Here is a 24,279-nt window from a genome sequence, read left to right as displayed (position 1 = left end):
GTATCTCAAATCATTCTAAAACTTTTGATTTATACCAATCAAACAATCCGTTAATTTTTGATTGATGTGTGTGTGTGTGTGTGTGTGTGTGTGTGTAAGATATATATATATATATATATATATATATATATATATATATATATATATAAGGGAAGGTCTAAAATTTGTTTGTGAGAGGGCATGAAGAAACGAAGAATGTAGAATGTTGTGTTGTGTTTGGAAACACGGTTTTACCTGTATTTTTTAAAAAATTATTTTTTTTATTAAAAATTAATTTTTTTATATTTTAGATTGTTTTGATGTGCTGATCTTAAAAAATTTTAAAAAATAAAAAATATATTATTTTAATATAAAAAATATTTTAAAAAATAATTGTTACTACACTTCCGTCCGGAATCTTAAACTAAGAGATTAGTAAGAGGAAGAGGGTAGCCACTTAAGAAAAAAGATTAGATGCATCCAATTTGACCGTACCAAAGTTGAAATTGGTTAATTAACGAGATTGACAAGATTTTAATATTCCTGTTTGGTATCAAGGTAGAATTATATTTTTAAATTTTTTAGTTTTAAATTAATTATTTTTAATATTTTTTATTTGTTTTAATATGTTGAAATTAAAAAATATTTTAATATAATTCCCAACAAAAAAATACTTTAAAAGTCAAACTTTGCCACGCTACCAAACAATTAATAAAATGAAAAGGCTATATGAGATATTGACCTCAACTTGTTCATGAATTTGGCTTGCAAAAAAAAAAAAAAAAAAAAAAACCAAACGTAGAGGGAACGAAGAAAAATGGAATGATTACTAGTTATGACTATTTTATAAATACTGATTAACAGCGAAATAAGATCAAACTGTGAGATAATCTAAAAGAAGTCTGCACAGCATAGAATTACTGTGGAGGGTGATAACGGGAAGCGTGTTCTTGTAATCCTGTTCTTGAAACAGTGTCTAATGAAATGTGGAGAGGATCCCCTCCAGATTCCTCAAGCAACACCAGCAGGTTCCCTGCACTGTTAAGAAATGCCCGAGGTATATGGTACCTAATATTAACAAGAATAATCAATAGAGTCCTTATATAGAGCCCGATTGTTTGTTTTAGCAAAATCTTAAACACAGGTTCATGCATGAACTGGTTTTTTTTGTCTTTTTTGGCCCTGAGGAAATTTCCTGAAAAATATTACTCTTGAAAACAAATTTATTTGGACAGAACATGAAGAGATACTTACAATGTCTGTGAAGGCTGCCCTTTAGAAGTGAGAAAGGAAAGCCAGTAACGTCCAATGCTTTGTCCGTTCACCCATGCTTCTCCTTTCCCCATCGTGCTTAGGTTTAAAACTACTGGGTCGTTACCCGTTGGTGAATCAAATTCAATCTACAAAATCATCATTTTATAACAAATAGTTGATGAAATGAATCCAATTTGAACTTGGAAAAATATTAATCTGACTTGAAAAAGAGTAATTTTATGTGAATATGACTTGATAAATTGACTCGTGATCTGATTGACCTAGTCAGATCCTTTTTATTCTTAGTTTGATCAGCATTAATAATTTTTTTTAAAGAATGAAACGGCATAGTTTTGATAAAAGTAGCTGGCTAATGAAATGAATTTTTTTCGAGTCAAACCCAACTCGACCCGGCAACAATGCTACCCGCAACCTATCACTAGGGGCTTTGCTTTGCATTTTGATGGAAAATTCATTAATATACCTTAAACCAAGAAAGTGGTTGATCCGTAGCTGAAACAACTTCACTCCACTCAATGTTGTCCAAATGTTCTCTCATGTAGATGTTCAAGCTCTCCCCAGATAGCCCTGCCTGTGTATTATTCAACGCAGAGTGGATATGTCATTCGCCTGCTTGTTTATTCAGGTGAACTGGCTTGTTATGCTGTAAGAATAAGCATCAAATAGACAAATAAATACCTGATATCCCCATTCATAATTATTGGTAAAATTATAGATCTCTTGTTGAGCACATCTAATTTCCACTCTCGTTAAGCCTGCATATCTTCTCTCCAGGAAAGCTCCTGAATCCTTCAGAGAAGCGTGAAAAACAAAATTTTGAGCAATGTATAATCAATGGAATCCTTATAAAGAAAAAATATCCTCACAGGATTGCGCCAACTGATACAAGTGGCCCTGTTTTCCATCTTGATGGTTTGGAATAATAGTGCTGAATCAAGAACTTTGTAGCCACAGATGGATCCATGGGAAGCCAGAGCCCAGAGGGCCTAGCCTCCAAAGATGGAGAAATGTCATGAACTTTTTTTTCAGGAAATTTAATATATATCTGCCCACTAAAATGCAGAATTTGCTTTTGCTCCAAGAGAGCTTATGAGAGATATTTAGGCAGCCTTCATCTCTATTTAGCTCTCCCAAAACTAGATCCTAAATCAACTCCTTTCCAAAGCAATGGCCATGGAAGTATGATTTTCATAACGAAAAAAGGAAAAAAAGAACTCGAAGATGTTTCAAAATATTACTTGTAATCCAACCATAGTGCTGAGTATAGAAATGTTGTTCATCTGATCATTTAAGACTATCGGCGCTTCCATGGTAAAGGGACCCTTGGCATCCTTACTTCCATGTGCAGATCCTGAGAGGAAGATTATAACATAGCGAGTAGAATTACAACATGTTATTGTTTCATAAAATCAAATCCTTCCACTATATTTTGCTAAGATTTCATATACCACTTCACAGTGCCTGGGGATCTCAATCAGTTTTCTTAAAGTTAAGACCTGAGTCACTAAAACTCGGGTAAATGATAATTCACTTCAGTTTTTATTAGTGATGAACAGTAACTAAAAAAATGATAGAAATATATGATTCCAACTAGCAAGCAAATAGTGTCAATGTCTTAGAAGCCAATATTCAAATGGGTTAATTCTAGCTTCTTAAGTGAATTTTTACTGAGACGACAAAAAGATTCAAAAAAAGCAACCTGCATATTTGTTGTTGACAAAAGCAGATGCAACATGCGCGAGAGACTCCACATGAAGTACAGGTTCAGTGCAAGATGAATTTGGTTGGAAGCTGTTACAGACCAAAACACATTTCAAGTCTCTCAAAAACTGAAAGTCAAAATAACCAGGAAAAAAGTATGGGGAATAGATATTGTAAAGCCATGTTATGAGGAAGAATAATCAAGGTACCTGAAAGTATACCAAAGATAATCTGATTTATCTTTGGTTGTATTCATGTGCTCCAACAGGGTATCTGATTTAAGGTTAGTATCTGCGAATTTAGGGATAACATCTGTATATGCTTCCCACCTATCAGCATCATCAAACAATTGACTTGATGTCCTGGTTATCTCATTACCCTTTGCATTTACCTGTCATGATACATGTAAAGAACAAAGATAATCATCCATGCTGCAGGAAAAGAGAGAATTTTTTTTTTTTTGATGTAAGACATAAATTAGTCCATGAGACTTGGAAGTCCAACGAGAGAAATGAAAGAATAATGGTTGTTGACTTGTGTACCTTTGCGGTGTTGAAGATTATATTTTCACAGTCAGGTAGAATACTAATCGACTTTGGAAGCAGCTCAAAGGTTATATTTCGAAATTCAACAGTTGCATTATTTTTCTGGTCATTGTTAACAAGAAATGCAGCACAGCCTGCTCCTTCTTCTTCGAAAATATAGGCCTGAATTGAAATAACTAGACAATGTTGACCGCATGCTTTCATTTTATGTATAGATTAATAAAGAGAAAGCAATTGAACCAGCTTACAGTACATAAGAATGAGTAGTATTGGAAATCACCTGTTGAAGTTGGCCCAAGGAGAAATTAGACTGCACTCCCTCAAGTATTGTTGTAGAGCAAGACTTGATTGCAGCATGCAGCTCCTTGAGATGACCCCATTTGGGTTGTCTAATTAAACCTGGATTCATAAAAAAAAAATGGTGAATCAATATCACATCTGTGAAAAAATGTTACATAAAAGGAATAAGGGGATGTTTACCATACCATATTCATCAAGTGGTGCTTGATCGTAATAACTTGTTATGACATATGCCGACGCAGTTCTTCCAAAATTTGTTCCGCCATGGAACTGGATTACAAGCACAATGTGATGCATAAATAAACAAGTGTATACAGAGAGAAAGGATCTATTCATTTTACAGTTCACAAAAGTTCCTCATTGTCTCATAACAGACCATTAGATTAAATCTGCCATTAAGTGTGCCTTGCAATCTAAATTTCAGGTGCTCAAATGTTGATAAGACTCCATTCTTATCAATGCCAATTTCATTCATTGTTCATTAAACAAGTATCCAAATCATCTGTGGGAAACAAGCTACCCTGTTATCTCTCAATTTACAAAAAACTCAGGAAAGCCGATCAAACGTGATTCTATAGAGAAAAGCATTGGCAGATACAGCACAAAGGAGGTTTCAACAGTCATACCATGTAGTAATTTATATAGCTTCCATTTTTTGCAATAAAAAGGGTTACATGGAAGGCAATGTCTTCAGCAGACCGTATATACGGTTCTCCACCGTATACTTGATAGCTTCATGAAGAAGAGAAAATAATTAAAAATGCTCTCATTAATAGTTCACATTTGAAAATTCTCTTGCAATTAAAAGTTCACTTTATATTGACTGTTTGACACTACTTGTTCTTCCCAGTCAAATTAAACATGAATCAGGATACAATAATATTGCTTCACCCATTCACATTTTAATTACAGAAACTCTGGATCAAAACAAAACTTACAATGATGTCCAATTCTCTGTCCAAAGTGACGGCTTCGTTGGCGAATTAGGTCCTCCAAAAGTTTCTCCACATCTCATTCCATTGCATGTGTTTATCTGCAAATTTGAATTTGACGAAGAACAACAAGGTTAGGAGGCCAATGTTATAATAAGGAATTTCATTTGCAGCTGACATTACTTAGCTATGCTAATTATCAGTTTCACCATGTGGTTAACCCTCCATTACACGTCAAAGAAACAAAACTAATTAAGCAATTTCAGCTTTATATATACCACTGGGTCAGGAGCATCAGTTTGCTTGCACATCACCCATGGCACACCAGTCTGGAGCTCAACAGCCATTTTTGCTGCCCAGATGACGTACGGGGGCCCTTTGTCACGAAAAGCTGCTTCAACATTTTGATATTCATTCTCAATCTATGATATCATACAAGTTTCAGATTCAGTTATATACCATATAAATTAAAAACAAAAGATATCATAATTTATGTTCATGATGATATCAAGTCTGTCGTCTCTTTTACCTGTGATAGTATTATTGGACCTCCTTGCGAAGCATATAAACCCTCTGACTTCATCATGTTCACTATTTTTGTGGTAAAATTTTGCATGTAAAACTACAAAAATACATGATACAACTCATGAGATCACTTAAAGAAATCACTGTAAGTACTTATAAATCAAATAAATGTCATTTTTTTCAAGTACATGTATCCATATTAGAACATGAATCTCTCAAGTAGAAAGGGAAACAAAAGCAATGAGGTCAACATCTAATCCCATGTATGGATTCTCATGGACTTTTAATTTCATTGAGGCATATATCAAAATTCATGATTGGTAAAATACATAGAATATATATATCTACCAGAAAACACCTGAAAATGTCAGTAAATGAGACAGACAAATAGCACCTACGCACAGCAGTTTCACAGAATTTATGTATTCATTGCTCAACAAACGCATCGAGAGAGAAAAGCTTTATCACCTTGAAAGGCTCATTATCTGATCGATAAACAATGTCGGGGACATCATGCAACCAAAATGGGAACCCCCTGCAATTACATATGCAACAACTATTAGATTAGCATCAAGCCAGTTCTTCCTCATGAACAGGAAATACTGAAAAAAGAAGGACTGCAATGTATTCACAAAACTATTAGATAGCATTTTTTTAAAGCCCACGCACACAAACATTTTAAAAAACATAAAACACAATAATTTAATTATTTTTTTAATAAAAAAACATTTTAAAAAACAGAGCCAACACTCCCTTAATTTGGTCACGTCCTAAATGTGCGTGCGTGTGTGTGTGTATATAATATGGTAAAAGTGTAAATAGATTATCAATTAATGGTAAAAGTGTAAAAAAGATGATTTACATACCCATAAGTCCATTCGCTCTCGATGAAAGGTCCAATCCTGAGGCAGACGTAGAGACCTTGTGCTTGGATTTCCTTTATGAACCTCACCAAGTCATTTCTTCCACTGAAATCATACTGTGTGTGACACAACATTTTGTATATTCAGAGGGAGAAAACATTATTATACAAATATATTTCACATATCACATTACATATAATATATGATACGGTGAATTTAATTACTGACCTCTCCAGGTTTTGGCTCATGCAGATTCCAAAACACGTAAGTTTGAATCACATCGACCCCTCCTTCTCTAGCTTTTGCTACCAAAGATGGCCACATCTGCAAGGATTTTAACACGGGAAATCAACATCTTATACGTCAACTGGGCACCGCACGGGTTTTTCTTGCTCAAGAACATCATTCGACTTGTAAATATTCGCATCTATTTATCAAGCAATAATGGGTATTAATTAGCTAAATAAAACAAGTGAAAACCACCAGCTAGTGGGTGGTTTGGTCAGCAGAAGGGTGAATGCGCCGCGCGCACTCTGTTATTGAACAACTTCATATAACTACAAGGAAATATCTGCTGGCATTAATTTTCTATGCCCGTGATGTAACAGACACTATCAGTAATAGTGAAGCGGTCCTCCTCCACCTTCGTGATGCACTCCTTTACAGAGAAAAGACAAGATGCGTGTTTTTTGTGTTGAAAAGAGAGAGGAATTCATGCATATAATGTTCATTCATTCTGCAACTAATATTCAACAGGCCGGTGATGAGACCTCACCTAACTTGTGAATGAGAATCTCATGATCCTTCCTGGAAGGGGGAAAAACTAGCTACTGTTATTTTCAACCTTCTTCTTCTTCTTCTTCTTAACTATTTTTTATTGGACACAGCTTGCAAATATATATATTGGGGTGTCCAAAATTCCATGCCGTGACTGGGTGACATCGTCGGACAGGCTGAGCTTTAAGCAACATATAGTTTTCTGATATATGCCTTTTTTTTCCACTTCTAACTTCTAAGCAAACGGTAGAACTTAAGAGTATACGAAGATAGCTGAAGTCTGAGAGCAATTCCCTCTAAGAAACGCATGCATGCTTGCAAGGTGATGTACACGAAGAACTAGGTGGAATGCATGAAATGAAAGTATAGTTGAAAGGCCAAGCAAATGCAGAGTAGCTGTTTGTAATGAAATGTGCTTGGTTTACCTCTGGAGTGCTGCGAGGATAATGAATTGAACCCGAAAACAGGATTTTCCTTTGTCCATCAATGATAAGAGATCTTCCATCATATGTGACATCTCCTCCTCTAACACCAATATCTCTGATTACCGCCACGGTCAAGACAACCCAGCTTAACCACCACCCCATTAAGCACAGCAAGCTTCTTTCTCTCCTCGAAAGTAAACACCCCTCTGCGGCCAGCAACTGGTTTTATATTCCTGAGAGCTAATTGCTTGATGATGGGTTGGTGAATTGGGCTCATATCCTGCAAGAGGGCTAGTGTGCTGTACTTGCCTATATATAGTTCTTGAAAATATTAAATGTGACACAACAATAAGAGCATGAATAATGGTGGCGTCCTACTTTAAGCTTGGGCTGCACATGTAGGGCATAATGGTAATTGAAAACTTTCCAGAAAAGATGTGAACGATTTGGTTTGAGTTGAATGTTCATGTGGATGCTGCTGTAGAAGAGAAAAAGCCATTGTTGTCTTTAACGTCACGGTGGCGTGATTGCGGGTTTAAGATTCCTTAAGCGTGGAAACGAAGAGCAGAGGGGACAGGAACAGGATGTGGTTTAAAATCATTCTAGTCCCTCTATTTTCTCTGTTTGATGATATAGACCCCTTTACTTAAACTGGCTCTAATTGGCTCCTCTACCATTATAATTCGGGGAGATTTCACACCCTTCCCATCTCCATGCTAAATGATCAAATGAGTGAAATGTAGAAGATACGATGAAAACAAATAAAAAAACTTAATTTTAAATTAACTAAAATCGAATACAATAATGATAGGGAGAATGGGGTTCAACATTGTTATAAAATCGACATGGTACATATTAGTATGTCTATGTCCACGAGTTCTTTGATACAAAAGACAATAGCTCAACATGGTGACATATATTTTGATACAGTAGTTTGAAAAATTTCTTTTTAACCTGATGATACAATAATAAAAATAGATATTTGTAAAATTGAATACATCAAAATATTTGGTTGAAATTGAAAAAATCTCATAAAAAATAAATCAAAATAAATTATAAAGACCAATTCAAAATCAATAAAATATTAAAATAAAAAATAGAAAAAAAAACCAAAAAAAATCCAGTTGAAAGAAAAAAAAATAGAAAATGGATTTTACCAGTGAGTTTTTTTTAGATTGTTGAGTTGATTGATATCTAGTCAATTTTCACATGCAATAAAATATTTTCTATAAAAAATACATTAATAAAGTTTATTTTATTTTTGAAATTTGATTCGACCCACAGGGAGCAATACTCTAGTTTTTGAGCAAGAATAAATGAATCGTACCATGTTAAACAAGGTTTTGAAGAATGAATTAAGAGAATAAAAAAAAAAGAATAAGAAACTTTCAATTCCCCGATTCTAGCATAGATAGGGTTGGATCTACATTAAATATATTTCTAAAAGATGTCATGCCTATAATATAAATGCAAGAGTACAAATCTACCCGGCTTGTCGCTTGCCTTCCTTGTCTTCCTCAGATTGTTGCTTGCTCTCCTTGTCTCTACCCGGAGAACTAAAAAGAAGATCCAAGAGAAAAACCAAAAGCGCCCCATGTGAACATGAAGGACGCGAGGGGATCATCATGATGTCCTTTCTTTGTTCTTAATCTAATAAATTCAAATAAATAATATCTCTCTACAAATATCAAACCTATGTTCTAGAGTAAAAAAAAACAAGTTTTTTAAAAACATGTAAGTATTTCTGGTTAAAATACTCATAATGAATTATAAAATCTATCATGATTTTAACCTCAAATTAACATGAGTGGATCTCAGGTATAGTTTGGTCCCACTACCTTTTATTTTATAAGCCAATTCCAAGTATTTGAAATTTAAAACCTAGACACTGGTAAAAGTAAATTTTTTCTGGCATGACAGAAATATTCATTGAAGGCAACCTGCATATTTGTTTCATGAATGATGAGTATTCATGAATTATGGGCAGTGGCGTGGCCTCCTGACAATTTAGCAAAGAGGGTCGATACAAAAAAAAGTTACAGTTGATCCTTGCAGTCAATTCAATTGCTACTGTACAACATCACCTGCCTCAACACCACACTAACAGTACTGTTCTATGTCTATGTGTAAAAGTTTCTGGTTATTTTTTTAAAAGTTTCTCTATGCAATCTTTGTGAACTTCTCTAGTTTGATGCATTAAATTCTAGTTTGGATACCTTTTTGCTGTTCATTTCTTTAAATTTCTTCTTTGCTATATATAGATAGATACATTACAACCTTACAGATATTTTTTATTGTTTCTCTAGGAAAAGCTCTTAAGGTTTGTAGATTTTTTTAGCTATTGACAGAGGAGCGAAAAAGAAGCTCCTTCCTTCAAACCCAAGTAAACATAGTATCATGATTTTCCTCTTCATTTCTTTTCCTTTCTGTAATGGAAAAAAACATATAACAATTTTGTTTGAGGGCTTTTTTCTCTTTCTATATTCTATATATGTTGTTTGTTGACATGCTAGTAATTTTGGATGCAAGAGGGAGGAGAGCTACAAGGAAGTAATTTTGGATGACAAAGAATATCATGATCTGGGTGGTTGCTATACGGAAATAATGAGTCTTGATGATAAAAGATGCAAATTTTGATCTGGGTTTTTGCTGAAAAGAAGAAAAAAAGACAAGAATTGAAGTTGAAATTAGAAGGGATTTTTTCTTTTTGATTAGTGGATCCAATGGAGTCACCAAATGGGCAGCCTAGTCCAATGCCCAGGAAAAAGATGACCAAACAGTTAACAGGAAAAAAAGACGACACGCCATTACATTCTGCAGCTAGAGCAGGAAATTTAGGTGCTGTAATGGAGATCCTAACTGGTACCGGAGAAGAAGAATTGAAGGAATTGTTAGAGAAGCAAAACCAATCAGGAGAAACTGCCCTTTATGTTGCTGCAGAATACGGTTATGTTGATGTGGTCAGAGAGATGATAAAGTACTATGATCTTGCTGATGCTGGTATCAAAGCAAGAAATGGATTTGATGCATTCCACGTTGCTGCCAAGCAAGGGGATATGGGTATGGCTTAAATCTTAGAATTTTCCATCTGCTCGTTTTCTTCAGGCAAAGATTTTTGAGTTTGAGTTTGTATTTTCACAGAGATATTGAGACTCCTAATGGAGGCCCATCCGGAATTGTCTATGACTGTTGATTTATCAAACACCACAGCTCTGCACACGGCTGCCACAAAAGGGCATATAGAGATTGTGAATCTCTTATTAGACGCAGGGAGTAGCCTAGCAACCATTGCTAAAAGCAATGGAAAAACTGCCTTGCATTCTGCAGCTAGAAATGGACATGTAGAGGTTGTGAGAGCACTCCTAACAATGGAGCCTGGGATGGCAACAAGGACAGATAAAAAGGGGCAGACGGCATTTCACATGGCAGCGAAGGGACAAAATATTGAGATAGTGGAGGAGTTGATTGTTGCACAACCTTCATCTATAAATATGGTTGATACTAAGGGCAACACGGCCTTACATATAGCAACCAGGAAAGGCAGAATTCAGGTAAATTTCTCCTTCTTTCCTACATTACTAAAGTATCATCTGAGATATGGCATAGCACTTAAGTTTTTCCATTAGCAGCTCATTTGCCTAATTAATATTTGATCAAATCCTCTCAATATTTTGTAGTGAATTGCCTTGTTAATCGAGGAGAAAGTTACTTGATGATACATCTTATTCCAGTTACTACTTCTTACATTGGTTTTCAAGTAACACTACAGGTGATCCTTAGATAAAATCCTGAAATGTCTAACAACTCGGTTGTATTTGACTCAACTTATGGGAAATACAATGCTTGTAAAGGTGATTTAGTTGAATTTTGGACTTTTAATAACATCAATTGGCATACCCTATCGGATACATTACAAGACATACATGAGACTTTGCTTTTGCAACAAAATGCTTCAGGACTTGAAACTGTAATCGTCCCACTGACGACGAGAGGGGAAATTTGACATAATAATAATAATGTTGTATTTCTTGTGCAGATTGTTAGGTTGCTACTTGGACATAGTGGAACCGACTTGAAGGCTGTGAATAGGACAAATGAAACAGCACTTGACACTGCTGAGAAAACAGGGCATTCAGAAATTGCAGCCATCCTGCAAGAACATGGGGTTCAAAGTGCCAAAACAATGCAGCCGCAGGAAAAAAATCCAGCACGAGAGCTGAAACAGACAGTAAGCGACATAAAACACGAAGTCTACTACCAACTAGAACACACACGTCAAACTAGAAAGCGTGTGCAAGGCATCGCTAAACGTCTTAACAAAATGCATGCTGAAGGTCTTAACAATGCCATCAACTCCACAACTGTTGTTGCCGTTCTCATTGCCACAGTTGCCTTTGCAGCCATATTCACCGTTCCCGGCGAATACGTAGATGACCCTGAAGAAATCCCCCCTGGACAGTCTCTAGGGGAAGCCAATATCGCACCGCAAGCTCCCTTTATCATCTTCTTTATCTTTGATTCCATCGCCCTCTTCATTTCCCTAGCTGTTGTGGTGGTGCAAACATCAGTTGTAGTCATTGAGAGCAAGGCAAAGAAGCAAATGATGGCGATCATAAACAAATTGATGTGGATAGCCTGTGCACTTATATCAGTTGCGTTCTTAGCACTATCTTTTATTGTTGTTGGCGAGCGAGAGAAATGGCTGGCAATTGGCGTGACAATCATAGGAGCAACTATAATGGTGACAACGCTGGGAACAATGTGTTACTGGGTTGTAAAACATCGGATTGAGGCCTCAAACATGAGGAGTATACGAAGATCATCACTTGGGAGCAGGTCACGCTCGTTTTCAGTTTCTGTGGTGTCCGATGCTGAGATCCTCAACAATGACTATAAGAAAATGTATGCTATTTAAATTTCTCAAGACATTTTATAGTTTTATCCTTCTATAAATCGATCTTTTCAATGTTTACGTCTCTCTCGTTAACACATTACTTACTACAGAATCTTCTAATTCCCACTGACATGCTAGATTGATTATAATCATGAGTAATAATGTAATAAATATTTATTTTTTTAATACTTGATCGATGTCATGGGAGCACAATTTTATATATAATTATTTTCTTTAGAATGTCAGAAAAATGAAAAATTAATTAATTAATTAATCAAAGGATCAGATAAAAAAAAATAGAAAGTTGGAAAAAAGTGTAGAATGGAATGAGAAAAAATAAATAGAGGAGCTTGGAGGCCATTTCTTCTTCTTCTTCTTCTTCTTCTTCTTCTTCAAAATATAATAACGAGCTTCCACCATCATCAAGGATCTTCAAAATATAATAACGAGCTTCCACCATCATCAAGGATATAAAACTCATCTGATTCAATAAATTACTTTGATTATTTTTCAATTTGGATCGAGTTTTATTAATTTTAAATTAATTTTTTTTAATAAATCATGTTGTACCATTTTAGGAGATTAATCAAGCTAATCCACAATCCAAATCTTGGATTAGACATCTTGGATTAGATCGGACAATGGCTTCAACCGGACAATTGAATAATTTCAGACACATTGATCAGTAAAGGGAAATAATAATAAATGGAGAGATTGATAGCTTTTTCTGGATTCTTTAATTATCGAAGTATTTGGCAGTTGAGATTTGCTCTCTAATGCCATGTTCAATGTATCAGGTTCAAAATCAAAAACATTAACTTTATGTCAAATAACATGCTTAAACAATCATTTCAATCTGATTAGATGCCACAAATTTCTTTCTATTTACAACAATCGGTCCCAACTGAACTAATCATTATATTGAATTTTTGAGCATGTAATTTGACATCACAAATGTGATTTGACATAAAAATCAATAACTCAATGTGTTGACCAAGAGCCCGAGGCAATGGATAACTTCCTTTGCTCTTAAGGATCCAGAGCTCATGCTCCCCACTCCCTTTTTCTTTCAAGGCAAAGGCAATGCCTAAGGGTAAAAAAAAAAGGAAGAAAAAAGGAGCATCTTCATAGGAGTTGGAGTCCACCAGCTATTAAAGTAGTAATGACTGTTCGTTTTCTTGTCCTTTTTCCTGTTCTTTATGGAAAAGCCACTGCCATTTGCACACACCCAGGTATTCGGACAGCATGTGCAGCAACTAACGTGGCCATGTTCTCCAGCGGATATGCAGAATCATTCCATGGATGTCAAACAATTCCTCTGCAACTTTAAGGTCATTTTTATATCCAACTGCCCACTTTCTACATTACATTTCCCTCAAAAGAAACTATATTTGGTCGTGTTTTCTCACATGATGGATTGATTGGCAATGATCAATGGATGAGGCGATTTATTAACATCTTTTGAACTGATCTTGTCCTTGATTACAACTCCAATGCAGCTCCAAACATTCTTCTCTTGGGGTGTGAGTTGCTGTATTTCTTAACATAAGTGCATCTATCCTGCTCTCTTAATTAGAAGGTAATGTGAAGAGAAGGAATTGGGAAAGAATCTCCCACCATTATAAAAGAAGATAGTTGACATGTATTCTGGTGTTCATGCTGTTGAGTCTTTGGTTTCACATTTCTTATGGGAATTAAGTTCAATGTGTGTTATTGCAGAAGCAGATGAATTTTCAAGCTGGATTTAATACCAGAGCATTTATGTGTCAAGAACCAGGGATAATGACAGAGGTATGCTATAAGAACCCCATTTCTGGTTCCAGTTATGGGCAGGGGCTCAGGTTTTGTTTGATTTTGTATCAGGTGTAGGGACCGACAACATATCAGTAAAGCTGTTAGGTCAATCACCCTGGCCAGGCCAGGAGAGTGTAAAGTGGTAAAAGAAATGCTACTGGAGAATCAAAGTCAAGTAGAAAGACAAGAGTGCTATCTGTAGAGAGAACATCGTTGTCACTGAGTTAGTAATACTTTTCCAAGAGGTATGTCCGTTGCAACGGAGAATATCATAGCATGGGAAACTTTAAATAAATAGTTAGTCTTGATAATAAAAGATGCAAAATTTGATCAGGATTTTTGCTGGAAAGAAGAAGAAAGACCTCAGTTATTGAATAGAGTTAGAAGAGATTTTTCCTTTTTGATAAGTGAATCCAATGGAGTCATCTGGTGGCCTGCCCAGCTCAATGTCCCAGAAAAAGATGACCGGACAGTTGATAAGAAAAAAAGATGATACACCATTGCTTTTTGCAGCTAGAGCAGGAAATTTAGGTGCTGTAATGGAGATCCTAACTGGTACCGGAGAAGAAGAATTGAAGGAATTGTTAGAGAAGCAAAACCAATCAGGAGAAACTGCCCTTTATGTTGCCGTGGAATATGGTAATGTTGATGTTGTTAAAGAGATGATAAAGTATTATGATCTTGCTGGTGCTGGTATCAAAGCAAGAAATGGATTTGATGCATTTCACGTCGCTGCAAAACGAGGGGATTTAGGTAAGATATAATCTTAGAGTTTTCCGTTTGCTAATTACCTTTTAGGAACAATGCTTGAGTTTTGTTTTGTATTGCTACAGAGATATTGAGAGTCCTAATGGAGGTCCATCCAGAATTGTCTATGACAGTTGATTTAACAAACACTACAGCTTTGCACACGGCTGCAACACAAGGGCATATAGAGATTGTGAATTTTTTGTTGGATTCAGGCAGCAGCCTAGCAACCATTGCTAAAAGCAACGGAAAAACTGCCTTGCATTCTGCAGCTAGAAATGGACACTTGGAGGTTGTGAGAGCACTTTTGACAATAGAGCGTGGGATAGCGACAAGGAAAGATAAGAAGGGGCAGACGGCACTTCACATGGCAGTGAAGGGGCAGAACGTTGTAGTGGTGGAGGAGCTCATTCATGCAGAGCCTTCATCCATAAACATAGTTGATACTAAGGGCAACTCAGCCTTACATATAGCAACCAGGAAAGGAAGAGCTCAGGTAAATTTCTCCTTCTCTCTAACCTCTTAATACATGAACAAGGAATAAAATTTTGTGATTATTTTGTGGATGCTTCAAAAAAATTTCAAGATTGGGTCTTTTTCCTGTTAAGCTCAGGAATTGGAGTGTCACAGTTTTCAGTTTAGTCGAATCATCTTTTGGTTTTACTTTCAGTTCTATAACAAAGCATATTTATTGACAACACATGATTACTGAGTGAAAAGTCTGAATTCAAGGCAAACTTCGTTGTTTCAAAATCTATCTGTGGTATTCAAAAGATGGGGCATGCAACTTAAGTTTCTCCATAAGCAGCTCGCATGCCTAATTTATTTTGTCGAATTTTCTTAACTTTTTTGTTAAGATTTTCATTACAAAGGAAAAACAAATCCCGCAATGGTGCACCTTATTTGAGTTTCTGCTTCCTTTATTGGTTTGAAATCACACTGCTATTTGACTTCTACACAAAATTCTGAAATATCTGTCAGTTTTGCTTTATTTGACTGAACTTGTCGGAACTATGATTGTTCAAGGTGATCTAGTTGAATTTTAGACCCTCGGTCGAATAACTTCAGATTGGGCATATAATATAAGTAAATTGGATATATTCCAGTCCAAGACTCTTACTGAAACCAAAAGCTTTGGGGCTTGAATATTGTAATCTTCATGTGAAATTTTGGATCAATAGTACAACCAATTTTCTAGGTTGTACTTGTACATGATAATGAATTTAGAATGTGCAATCATTACGTTGATGATGATAGGAGTAAGCTGATATAATATTGTTCTGTTTGTGCAGATTGTTACGCTGCTACTTCAGCATGGTGAAACTGACATGATGGCTGTTAATAGGACTGGTGAAACTGCTCTTGACACTGCAGAGAAAACTGGCCATCCCGAAATTCGAGTCATTTTGCGGGAGCATGGCTGCCAGAGTGCCAAAATTATTAAGCCACAAGAAAAAAACCCAGCGCGAGAGTTGAAACAAACAGTAAGTGACATAAAACATGAAGTCCACTACCAGCTAGAACACACACGTCAAACTACAAAGCATGTGCAAGGTATCGCTAAATATGTCAACAAAATGCACGCAGAAGGGCTTAACAATGCCATCAACTCGACAACTGTAGTTGGTGTTCTCATTGCGACAGTTACCTTTGCAGCCATCTTCACTGTCCCTGGCCAATACGTGGACGACCCTTCAGAAATTCCACCTGGACAGTCTCTTGGAGAAGCAAACATCGCCACAAGAGCTCCATTCATCATATTCTTTATCTTTGATTCTATTGCGCTCTTCATTTCTTTGGCAGTTGTGGTGGTGCAGACATCAGTTGTAGTCATAGAGAACAAGGCAAAGAAGCAATTGATGGCAGTTATAAACAAATTGATGTGGATAGCTTGTGCGCTTGTTTCGATTGCATTTTTGGCACTGTCATTTATTGTCGTGGGCGAGCATGAGAAATGGCTGGCTATCGGAGTGACAATTATAGGAGCAACTATAATGGTTACAACTTTGGGGACAATGTGTTACTGGGTTGTAAAACATCGGATTGAGTCCTCAAATATGAGAAGTATACGAAGATCATCTCTGGGTAGCAGGTCACGCTCGTTTTCAGTTTCTGTGATGTCAGACTCTGAGATTTTTGACAACGAACGTAATAAAATGTATGCTATTTAAATGTCCTACAATGGGATCACTTTTTTCTTTTATAAGTCGAGTTTTGAATGTAAATCTCTCACCAATGGATCGTAGTTTATTCTTCTTCTATAAATTCTTGTAATTACTACTGTAAGACCATATCACAGACGTTCCTAAAAGAGAACCGAATACAAGAACATAGCAGCGTACTGTCCCAAGGGTAACTTCTTAACCCTATCTCATGAACAAGGATAAGATGGATTCAGGAAAGAAATGCGTACGCAAGGGTTATTATTTGGCCCTCAATTGTTGCATGAGCAGATAGTTTGGCGTTTTACGAATGACAATTCAAGGTGTTATTCAAGTTATGTTGGCATTTGTAAACTTCAAATCAGGAGCTTGTCAGCATGGATTCTTTACATTAGGGGGCCTTGCCACAGCAGGAAACAAGATGGTCGATCATTGATTAAGGATCGACAGGCCTGGATAGCTTTTTTGCATGGAAGAATTTGGACAGCTATACCTTTTGCATGTGGCAGAAAAGGGTTTGGACATGGGGACATCATCACCAGATCCGAAATGCCATTACCTCATTAAGTGAACAAGGCATGAAATTCAAAATCTAGAAAAGAAAGAATTGAGGGGTAGAAGGTGAAAGCACTTAAGAGGAATGAAGCAATTGTAATTTCATCAGGTTTTTGCAAGGAAGGGGTGTTAGGAGTCTTTCCTTGACTCTGTCGTTACCTTGCTATTAGTTGTGCTATGTAAGTTTTAATAGTTAAACGGTTTGTACTGAATGTTAAAGAAATTCTCTCCTCTTTGTGTCCATTCCTATCTGTTTTCTCTTGTAATATTCTTGTTCTTGAATAATTCTTCTTTCTTCCTTAATTCCCAAATTGTATTGTAACAAAGAGGTTGGAGCCTAATTTGATTAAGAGGGCATACAGATTTGTGTGTGTGTGTGTGTGTGTTGGCCAGATTCCATCCATGAAGTCGCACGCCAAGTTTTTAGAGCCACACTACTTGTTGAACAACACAGCAACCTTGTGGATGGCTAAAAATGGTAATGTTGCGTCTTAAATTAACAGTGAAAAAAGAAAAGAGCGTGTTTTCTTGTTCTTGATTTTGATCTAGAATATTGAACGAAATGTTTTGGATATTTTTGCTGAGTTTCTCTTGATTTTGTTAGGGAAGGCGTTCCCTGTCCTTGAAATGTTGATAACTGGGAACATGCTCTTGTAATCATGGCCTTGAAATGGTGTCCATTGAAATACGGAAAGGATCTCCACCGGATTCCTCGAGGATAACTAGAAGTAAAATGACTAAAACAAAATTTCACATATACATATTAATATAAATTAGTGGAATATATGTTAGAGATTAGATAACTATTATGGAAGGATTAGTTGTTATAGGGTAGTATCTCTCTCATCAGCTATGCATATAAAATAACTAACTACTCTTCGTTAGCATGAAGTTACTAACAAGTATATCGATATCGAGACATGATAGATAGTCACATAATTATCAAAACAATATATATCATATCGAATAGAATTTAGTTCAACAGAACAAGAATGCAAATTCAAGAAAATGACCAATATAATTGAATTTAACAAACCCAATAAAACTCTATTGTTGAGTCAACCAATAGATCAAAATGACCAACCAATCGACCGCTATCACAAGCCAATCAATAATAACAAGCAAACTGGTCGACCGGTTGATCGAGATTTCTAGAATCTTGATCTGCCACTCTTCAAATTTGCAAATCTCAAAATAGACGACTTATTCCTCTAAAACTCATAATTCTAGTCATCAAATCAGTTTGTTTTAAGCTAACTAACATTCCAATGCTTTAACTAAAACTTCTAGATCATTTAATTATCAAAATCATAACAAAATCCTAATTTCTTCTTTAATCATTCTATAATCAAATCCCTAATAAACAATAATGTAAGACGAATCACTTAGTTGCTTCCTCAACATTTTTTTGATCCAAAACTCAAGCTAAAACTAAAATTCTTGGTGTATATAGGTGTAAGTCACGGTAAGGAGGAAGAAAAGAAAGAAAAAGCAAATCCTCTTGCAATCTTTTTCTTATATATCTAGGTTAGTTTTGTTAGGTTTGGGCTGATTCAAGCTTGGATTGTCAAGAGTTTAAGTTTTACATATTATTTTAATACACTTATCACTTATATTTTCTACTTTATATTACACTCTACTCTATTATAAAGATTGATTATAGTTATATTCACCATTTTCTACTTTGTCTCATCACACTTCTTTCTTTCTAAATTGAGCATTGACAAGCATGTGTATATTGGGACAATGCTACCATATGCTCGTTTAGTCAACCTTTTAAGGTCTATTTATCCAGACAACTAGGAATTCTTTTAAGACCAATAGATTAGCCAACTAGACAACATGTAATGACTAGAACATTCCCCTAAAGTCTCCCTATAATACAACATGAGGCAAGCATGTTGTCTATGAGATTTTATAAGAGAGGTGATAGAACAATATCAAGATAAAAAAAACTGATCGATTGTGTAAGGCACACGGTTGAAACCTTCATTAGATTCGGAAACTAAGGATGAGATTATCATCGCATCGACTTGGATGTCTCGAATGTTCTCGAGTCGCCTTATATTTTCCTTAATCTAATTAATCAGCACCGGGTGGTGATGGAGATTTATTGCGGCCTTCTCCTGTTCATCAACTCGAACCTTATTCTTCTGCAGTTGATGTTACGATCAACCGTGCTCAGGTCATTTGTTGATTGTCGGCATGTTCAGTTGATGTACTTAACATTTTATTATCAATGAAATTGATAAACTCTTATAGAAAACAAGTGCAAACTACATCACAAAAAATTCAGTCATTACAAGTTTTCAAGATAAAATATTATTATAATATGATATGAAAGAGTTTTTGAAACATGACATGTTATCCCATCATTTTAAAAGTTACCTTATTTTCAAATGAATAAAATCTTGGGCTTATTTTTTTAAAAAAATAGGGTTAAAAGCGTTAAACTATTTCTATATTTTCTAAAAGTTTAGATTACCTTTTTCTTCTTCTAATTTTACCCTTTTTGAATTATAATTCATCGAGATGTTCATCAGACAAGAAGACCCATGGTGGAGAATGTCTTTGCACGTCATGGTGGCGTGATTTATTAATCAGTGCATGTATAATAACTTAAACCTAAATTGACTTTCTTGTTCCCCTAATATATTATTATAATTTTTAAACCTAAAATTTGAGGAATGATAAAGATGACAGGGAACTGAGAGGACTTCCATTTCGGATCAGCTGAAGCCCAGTAGCGAAGGAAGATGACACCACACACCGCTGAGTTCCGGCCCATTTGAGGATTTTATTATGCTGGCAACATATAAAACAATTATTTACAGAAATGATTATTTTTTGTTGATTTAGTTTTTATTTATAAAAATAATTAAACAAAAATTTTGTAAAATATAAAAAATAAAACCTAAATCAGTTCAAACCGACTAGTTTCAATTGAGTTCGGTTATTTTATATTAAAAACCAAAATCCAACCGACCTATTTCAGTTTGGTTTTGATTCGGTTTTGTTATTTTATATATATAAAAAATTATATTATATTTTGGACTTTTGTACTTACTAATGGATTCAGTTTGGTTTTTTGATGATATGGTTGAGATTTTTCGGTTTCATATTTTTGAAATCAAAACTGAACTGAATATTTTTTTAAAATATTTCAATTAATTTAATTGGTTTTTTCATAATTCAATTTTTTTAATTAATTTTTTTATTTTCTAAGTTTAATTGATTTGTCAGTTTTATACCCACTTCTAACTTCAATATTCAAGAAAGAAATTTGCCGCCAAAGGATGAAGATTATTTTATATTTAACAAAAAAAAAAAAGAATAGTCAATTAAAGATTAAAAACACATGAAAAACAATTAGGGCTGCAAGAATTTGTCCTCCTAATTAATTCATTGTTGACTCTGAAGCTAGCATGTATGAGTAACATTGATTGCTCAGTAAACGTCTTTAATTTTATTACTAATCTTTTGTCTAAAAAGATATTTTCACGTTTATTATACATCAATTATTTTTCTTTTCAATATTCATAAATATTTTATGATATTTTAAAATAAAATAAGCATGCGAGACTGGTTTACTCGTTGCTAGCTGCCCATGGTCTCACTTAGAAAAATAATTTTGCAACCCTATTTAGAGCCTTTCCATGGGTCGGGTAACTTACCCAATCCACCCTGGAAAGAAAAACCAGGAGGAGGTCACTAGTTATAAAACATTTGGCCGATTAACCATGGTTAAGATTATTTCTTCTTTTTCCTTATCAGAACTATGGTTAGGGTTTTGGTTGGGTTGGGTTCATTTTATATTTTACAGCTCATTTTTCGTACTAAAAAAATATCAATAAATCAGTATTATTTTGACTGGTTTCAAAATAAACAAATAAAGATACGGCGTGCGCGTGTAATTCTTGAAAATAGTCTCCTTGTCCATTTGAATGTTGACCACACGAGCATATACAGGCCACTCAATATTATTTTTTTCCCCTTGGAAAATGCAGTAGTCGGTGGGTTAATTTGCGGGTATATTTTTATGATATATACTTACAATATAAAAAAATATATATAATAAGAAGAGAAAAATATAAGAGATTAAAAATAATTTTTTTGATTAATAGACGAGATAATTTTTATAATTTTTTGGTAAAAATTATATCTCTTTTTTGGTAAGAATTATAATTAACTAGTGATCTCGCAATTATATTATCCAATATGAGACAAAATACAAAAATAACAGAGCAAATTTAATAGAAAAGGATTGACTAAGGGACATTAAGAACAAGATTGAAGTCACAAAAGGGAATTAATTGAAAAACTTGTAGTTTAGGAAAGAAATTGACAGAAGTCCAAAACCTAGCCAGAACTTGGTAGTCTACGTACCGAATGAATTATGCTGGTGTATACTTCACTTTTTTTTTTTATTATCTTTCCGCTAGTTATAAATAAATAAAAAAACTAAAGCCACTCGTGACCTCAAATTCTGAGAGAAGCACTGATGTCATAGAGCTCACAACTTTCCGGAATACTACTTTAATGCCCAAAGCACATCCTGGATCCATCGGAAGACAAATCGGCAAGTCTAGTCAAGATTGGCAGCTTGCATAAGATCATGAAGAACCTTCGAAGAAGGAGGTGCTTAGAACAGTGACACCATGTTCGTTTCACTTGGACCTCTCCCGTCCTTTCGCCTGAGAACAACTAGCTGCTAGCTACCTCTCTTGATTGTGATGTTTTCAAGCAGCATTCACGCCTGATAAAATCACAATCTTTAGCGTCGACATTCACCACTTGTTCATCCATATTAATCATAATAGAATCACACCTTTTTAATCTGGCAAGAGGAAAAGAGACGGCGGCGTAGTGATGAATACATCATGAACAGTATAGTTCCATCAACTGGGATGTAATGTGATCAAAGACAGCAGCATCATGAGTGGAAAGAAATTGGACAGGAACATGCAAAAGTGGATCAATGATGTCTGTAAAATATACAAGTCTTGGCTAGTTTAGCCAGTAGAATGTCGCGGCAGAGTAAAGTGCACGAATAATTAAAGATGTTGAAATAAATTAAGTCATGCCACTTTGGAAAGGAATTATAGGTAGATCCAAGAGCTGTTGATAGATAGAGCTAGGCCCAGTAGCCATGAAAAAGTTTAGCATTACATATCGAATGTCTCAGATAAATCCTTCCCCGAAGAAGGGATGATCCAGTGCAAATGCATCTAGCTAGCTAGCTAGCTAGGCTGGCCGACAGCTTCCTAGTAACTTCCACATGCTTATCCAGGCACATATGTCAGGCACTACGTACCGACATATAATATATGTATCCATCGCACCTTTTGCTTTCCTTTTGCCCATTCGGAGATATGTGGAATTGTCGACATGGCTCTTCGAGGGGGATCAAGTGACATTATTTTATAGCTTTGAATAGACATGGAGGGATGTGCTTTTTTATTCAGAAAAGACCCTTCGTGCGCGCCAAGCAGCTCCTCTTGCCTGCATGCATGGTATATGAATTAGATCAAGCCACCAGGCTTGGTTTTTTTTTTTTGTTTTTTCTCTCTTCCCTCGATGGAGGTGAATATCATAAAATAAATTCACTGGAATATATCAGCTTGGGAGCTAATATTCTAGTTAAAATCACATCATATGTAATCAGCTGTATTTGATTAATTAGTCAGATTAATATCCAGGGTTATGTCTATTTTGACTATATTTTGCATTTCTTTTATTCCAAAGAAAAAATAAAATAAAATAAAACAAAATGGGACCATCATGGGTGAGTTCATGGGTGAGTTCACAGAGCATGCTCTGAATAAGAGAAAAAAAACACCCCCTGCAGCCTCCATTTTAGCTGGGTGTCGTTGATCTGGTCCCACGTCATCTTACCTGTCTTTTATGCTGGACTCAACTTCTCATTATTATTATTATCAATTACCAATCGAGTGTTTCTTCCCTGGTTAATATTTATCCTTCCATATGCGACCACCCAGCCAACCATTTTGCCCATAGCTACGTGGAGCACACACAGACACACCATGTATATGTTCATTAGTGTGATGAAATTCGAGGAAGTGGTCGTTGAATTATACTAAATTTGAAATTATCGTCACCATTATTTTGATATCACATGATGCATTACTTTGAAATTAAAAAAAAAAACAAAACAATATCACGGGTGGTTATAGTGGAAGACGACCCTTTAGGCATGCTTCATTGGTTCGACAACTCTAGGATACCATTATTTCGAGTGGTCGCGCGGTCTGACTAAAAATTAATTTAATTGTAAAAAAATATGAATAATGTGAATTTTTTTATTGATGATAAAAGAATCTGGAAAGCGCATTAAAAGTTTGGCCAGTGTATTAAATAAAATCAATTAATTATTATATGCATTAATAAATGTTTAAAAGAGATGCTAACAATGAACGAAAACTGAACCGGGATTCCAAGCAATAGATGCAGAAAAATTGTGATTCAACATCTTTATTTAATCATGTGTCATTTTTAAAAAAAATTAAATCAAAACAAAATAAGTTGTTAACACAATTCGTTTGTCTCTCGTTCATCTAGCTATGCCTTATGTCATGGTCATGTGCATGGCTCAGTTTTTAAATCCAATTGTGCTTGATCTGTCAAAGAACCATCTCAATTTAAAAGCTTAAGCTGTTAAGTGAAATTCCAAGATATAATTTATATTATTCTCTAACACACCCCCTCAAATGAAAGCCCTTTGAGCTTAAAACTTACATAGGTCCACATTACTTTATGTTTAATTTTTATCAAATAAATAGGGATG

At 35.2% G+C, this 24,279-nt stretch overlaps 3 protein-coding genes across 11 annotated transcripts; 2 read left to right on the top strand and 1 right to left on the bottom strand.

Annotated features, from left to right (window-relative positions):
- Positions 1-797: 797 nt before the first annotated feature.
- Positions 798-8,061, bottom strand: LOC133695056 (beta-galactosidase 6). Its single transcript, XM_062116817.1, has 18 exons — positions 7,323-8,061; positions 6,349-6,444; positions 6,124-6,236; positions 5,726-5,792; positions 5,262-5,354; positions 5,011-5,154; positions 4,739-4,833; positions 4,427-4,532; positions 3,986-4,070; positions 3,781-3,899; positions 3,498-3,662; positions 3,165-3,346; positions 2,954-3,045; positions 2,493-2,605; positions 1,933-2,043; positions 1,718-1,825; positions 1,234-1,379; positions 798-1,047 (listed from the first exon to the last, which is right to left on the bottom strand). Exons 1-18 carry the CDS (start codon positions 7,482-7,484, stop codon positions 897-899), a joined length of 2,148 nt encoding a protein of 715 aa, XP_061972801.1. The 5' UTR covers positions 7,485-8,061; the 3' UTR covers positions 798-896.
- A 1,121-nt stretch (positions 8,062-9,182) lies between these two features.
- Positions 9,183-12,294, top strand: LOC133695059 (ankyrin repeat-containing protein At5g02620-like). Of its 4 annotated transcripts, XM_062116828.1 has the most exons (5): positions 9,183-9,428; positions 9,629-9,705; positions 9,852-10,382; positions 10,464-10,873; positions 11,359-12,294. In XM_062116828.1, exons 3-5 carry the CDS (start codon positions 10,046-10,048, stop codon positions 12,235-12,237), a joined length of 1,626 nt encoding a protein of 541 aa, XP_061972812.1. In that variant the 5' UTR covers positions 9,183-9,428; positions 9,629-9,705; positions 9,852-10,045; the 3' UTR covers positions 12,238-12,294. The 4 variants fall into 4 exon arrangements, with proteins under 4 accessions (XP_061972812.1, XP_061972811.1, XP_061972808.1 ...); XM_062116827.1 differs by lacking the exon at positions 9,629-9,705; XM_062116824.1 differs by having other exon boundaries at positions 9,629-10,382.
- Positions 12,295-13,289: 995 nt separating this feature from the next.
- LOC133695057 (ankyrin repeat-containing protein At5g02620-like) lies at positions 13,290-17,043 on the top strand. Of its 6 annotated transcripts, none has more exons than XM_062116821.1 (7): positions 13,290-13,547; positions 13,716-13,795; positions 13,942-14,007; positions 14,080-14,255; positions 14,345-14,763; positions 14,844-15,253; positions 16,050-17,043. In XM_062116821.1, the coding sequence occupies exons 5-7, from the start codon at positions 14,427-14,429 to the stop codon at positions 16,926-16,928; spliced, it is 1,626 nt and encodes a 541-aa protein (XP_061972805.1). In that variant the 5' UTR covers positions 13,290-13,547; positions 13,716-13,795; positions 13,942-14,007; positions 14,080-14,255; positions 14,345-14,426; the 3' UTR covers positions 16,929-17,043. The 6 variants fall into 6 exon arrangements, with proteins under 6 accessions (XP_061972805.1, XP_061972803.1, XP_061972806.1 ...); XM_062116819.1 differs by having other exon boundaries at positions 13,936-14,007; XM_062116822.1 differs by lacking the exon at positions 13,716-13,795 and having other exon boundaries at positions 13,936-14,007.
- Positions 17,044-24,279: the final 7,236 nt, after the last annotated feature.

Source organism: Populus nigra, chromosome 5 (genome assembly GCF_951802175.1).
Source record: "Populus nigra chromosome 5, ddPopNigr1.1, whole genome shotgun sequence".
Lineage (NCBI taxonomy): Eukaryota > Viridiplantae > Streptophyta > Magnoliopsida > Malpighiales > Salicaceae > Populus > Populus nigra.
Note: the sequence above shows the minus strand (reverse complement) of the source record. Positions and strands in the feature narration are given on the sequence as shown.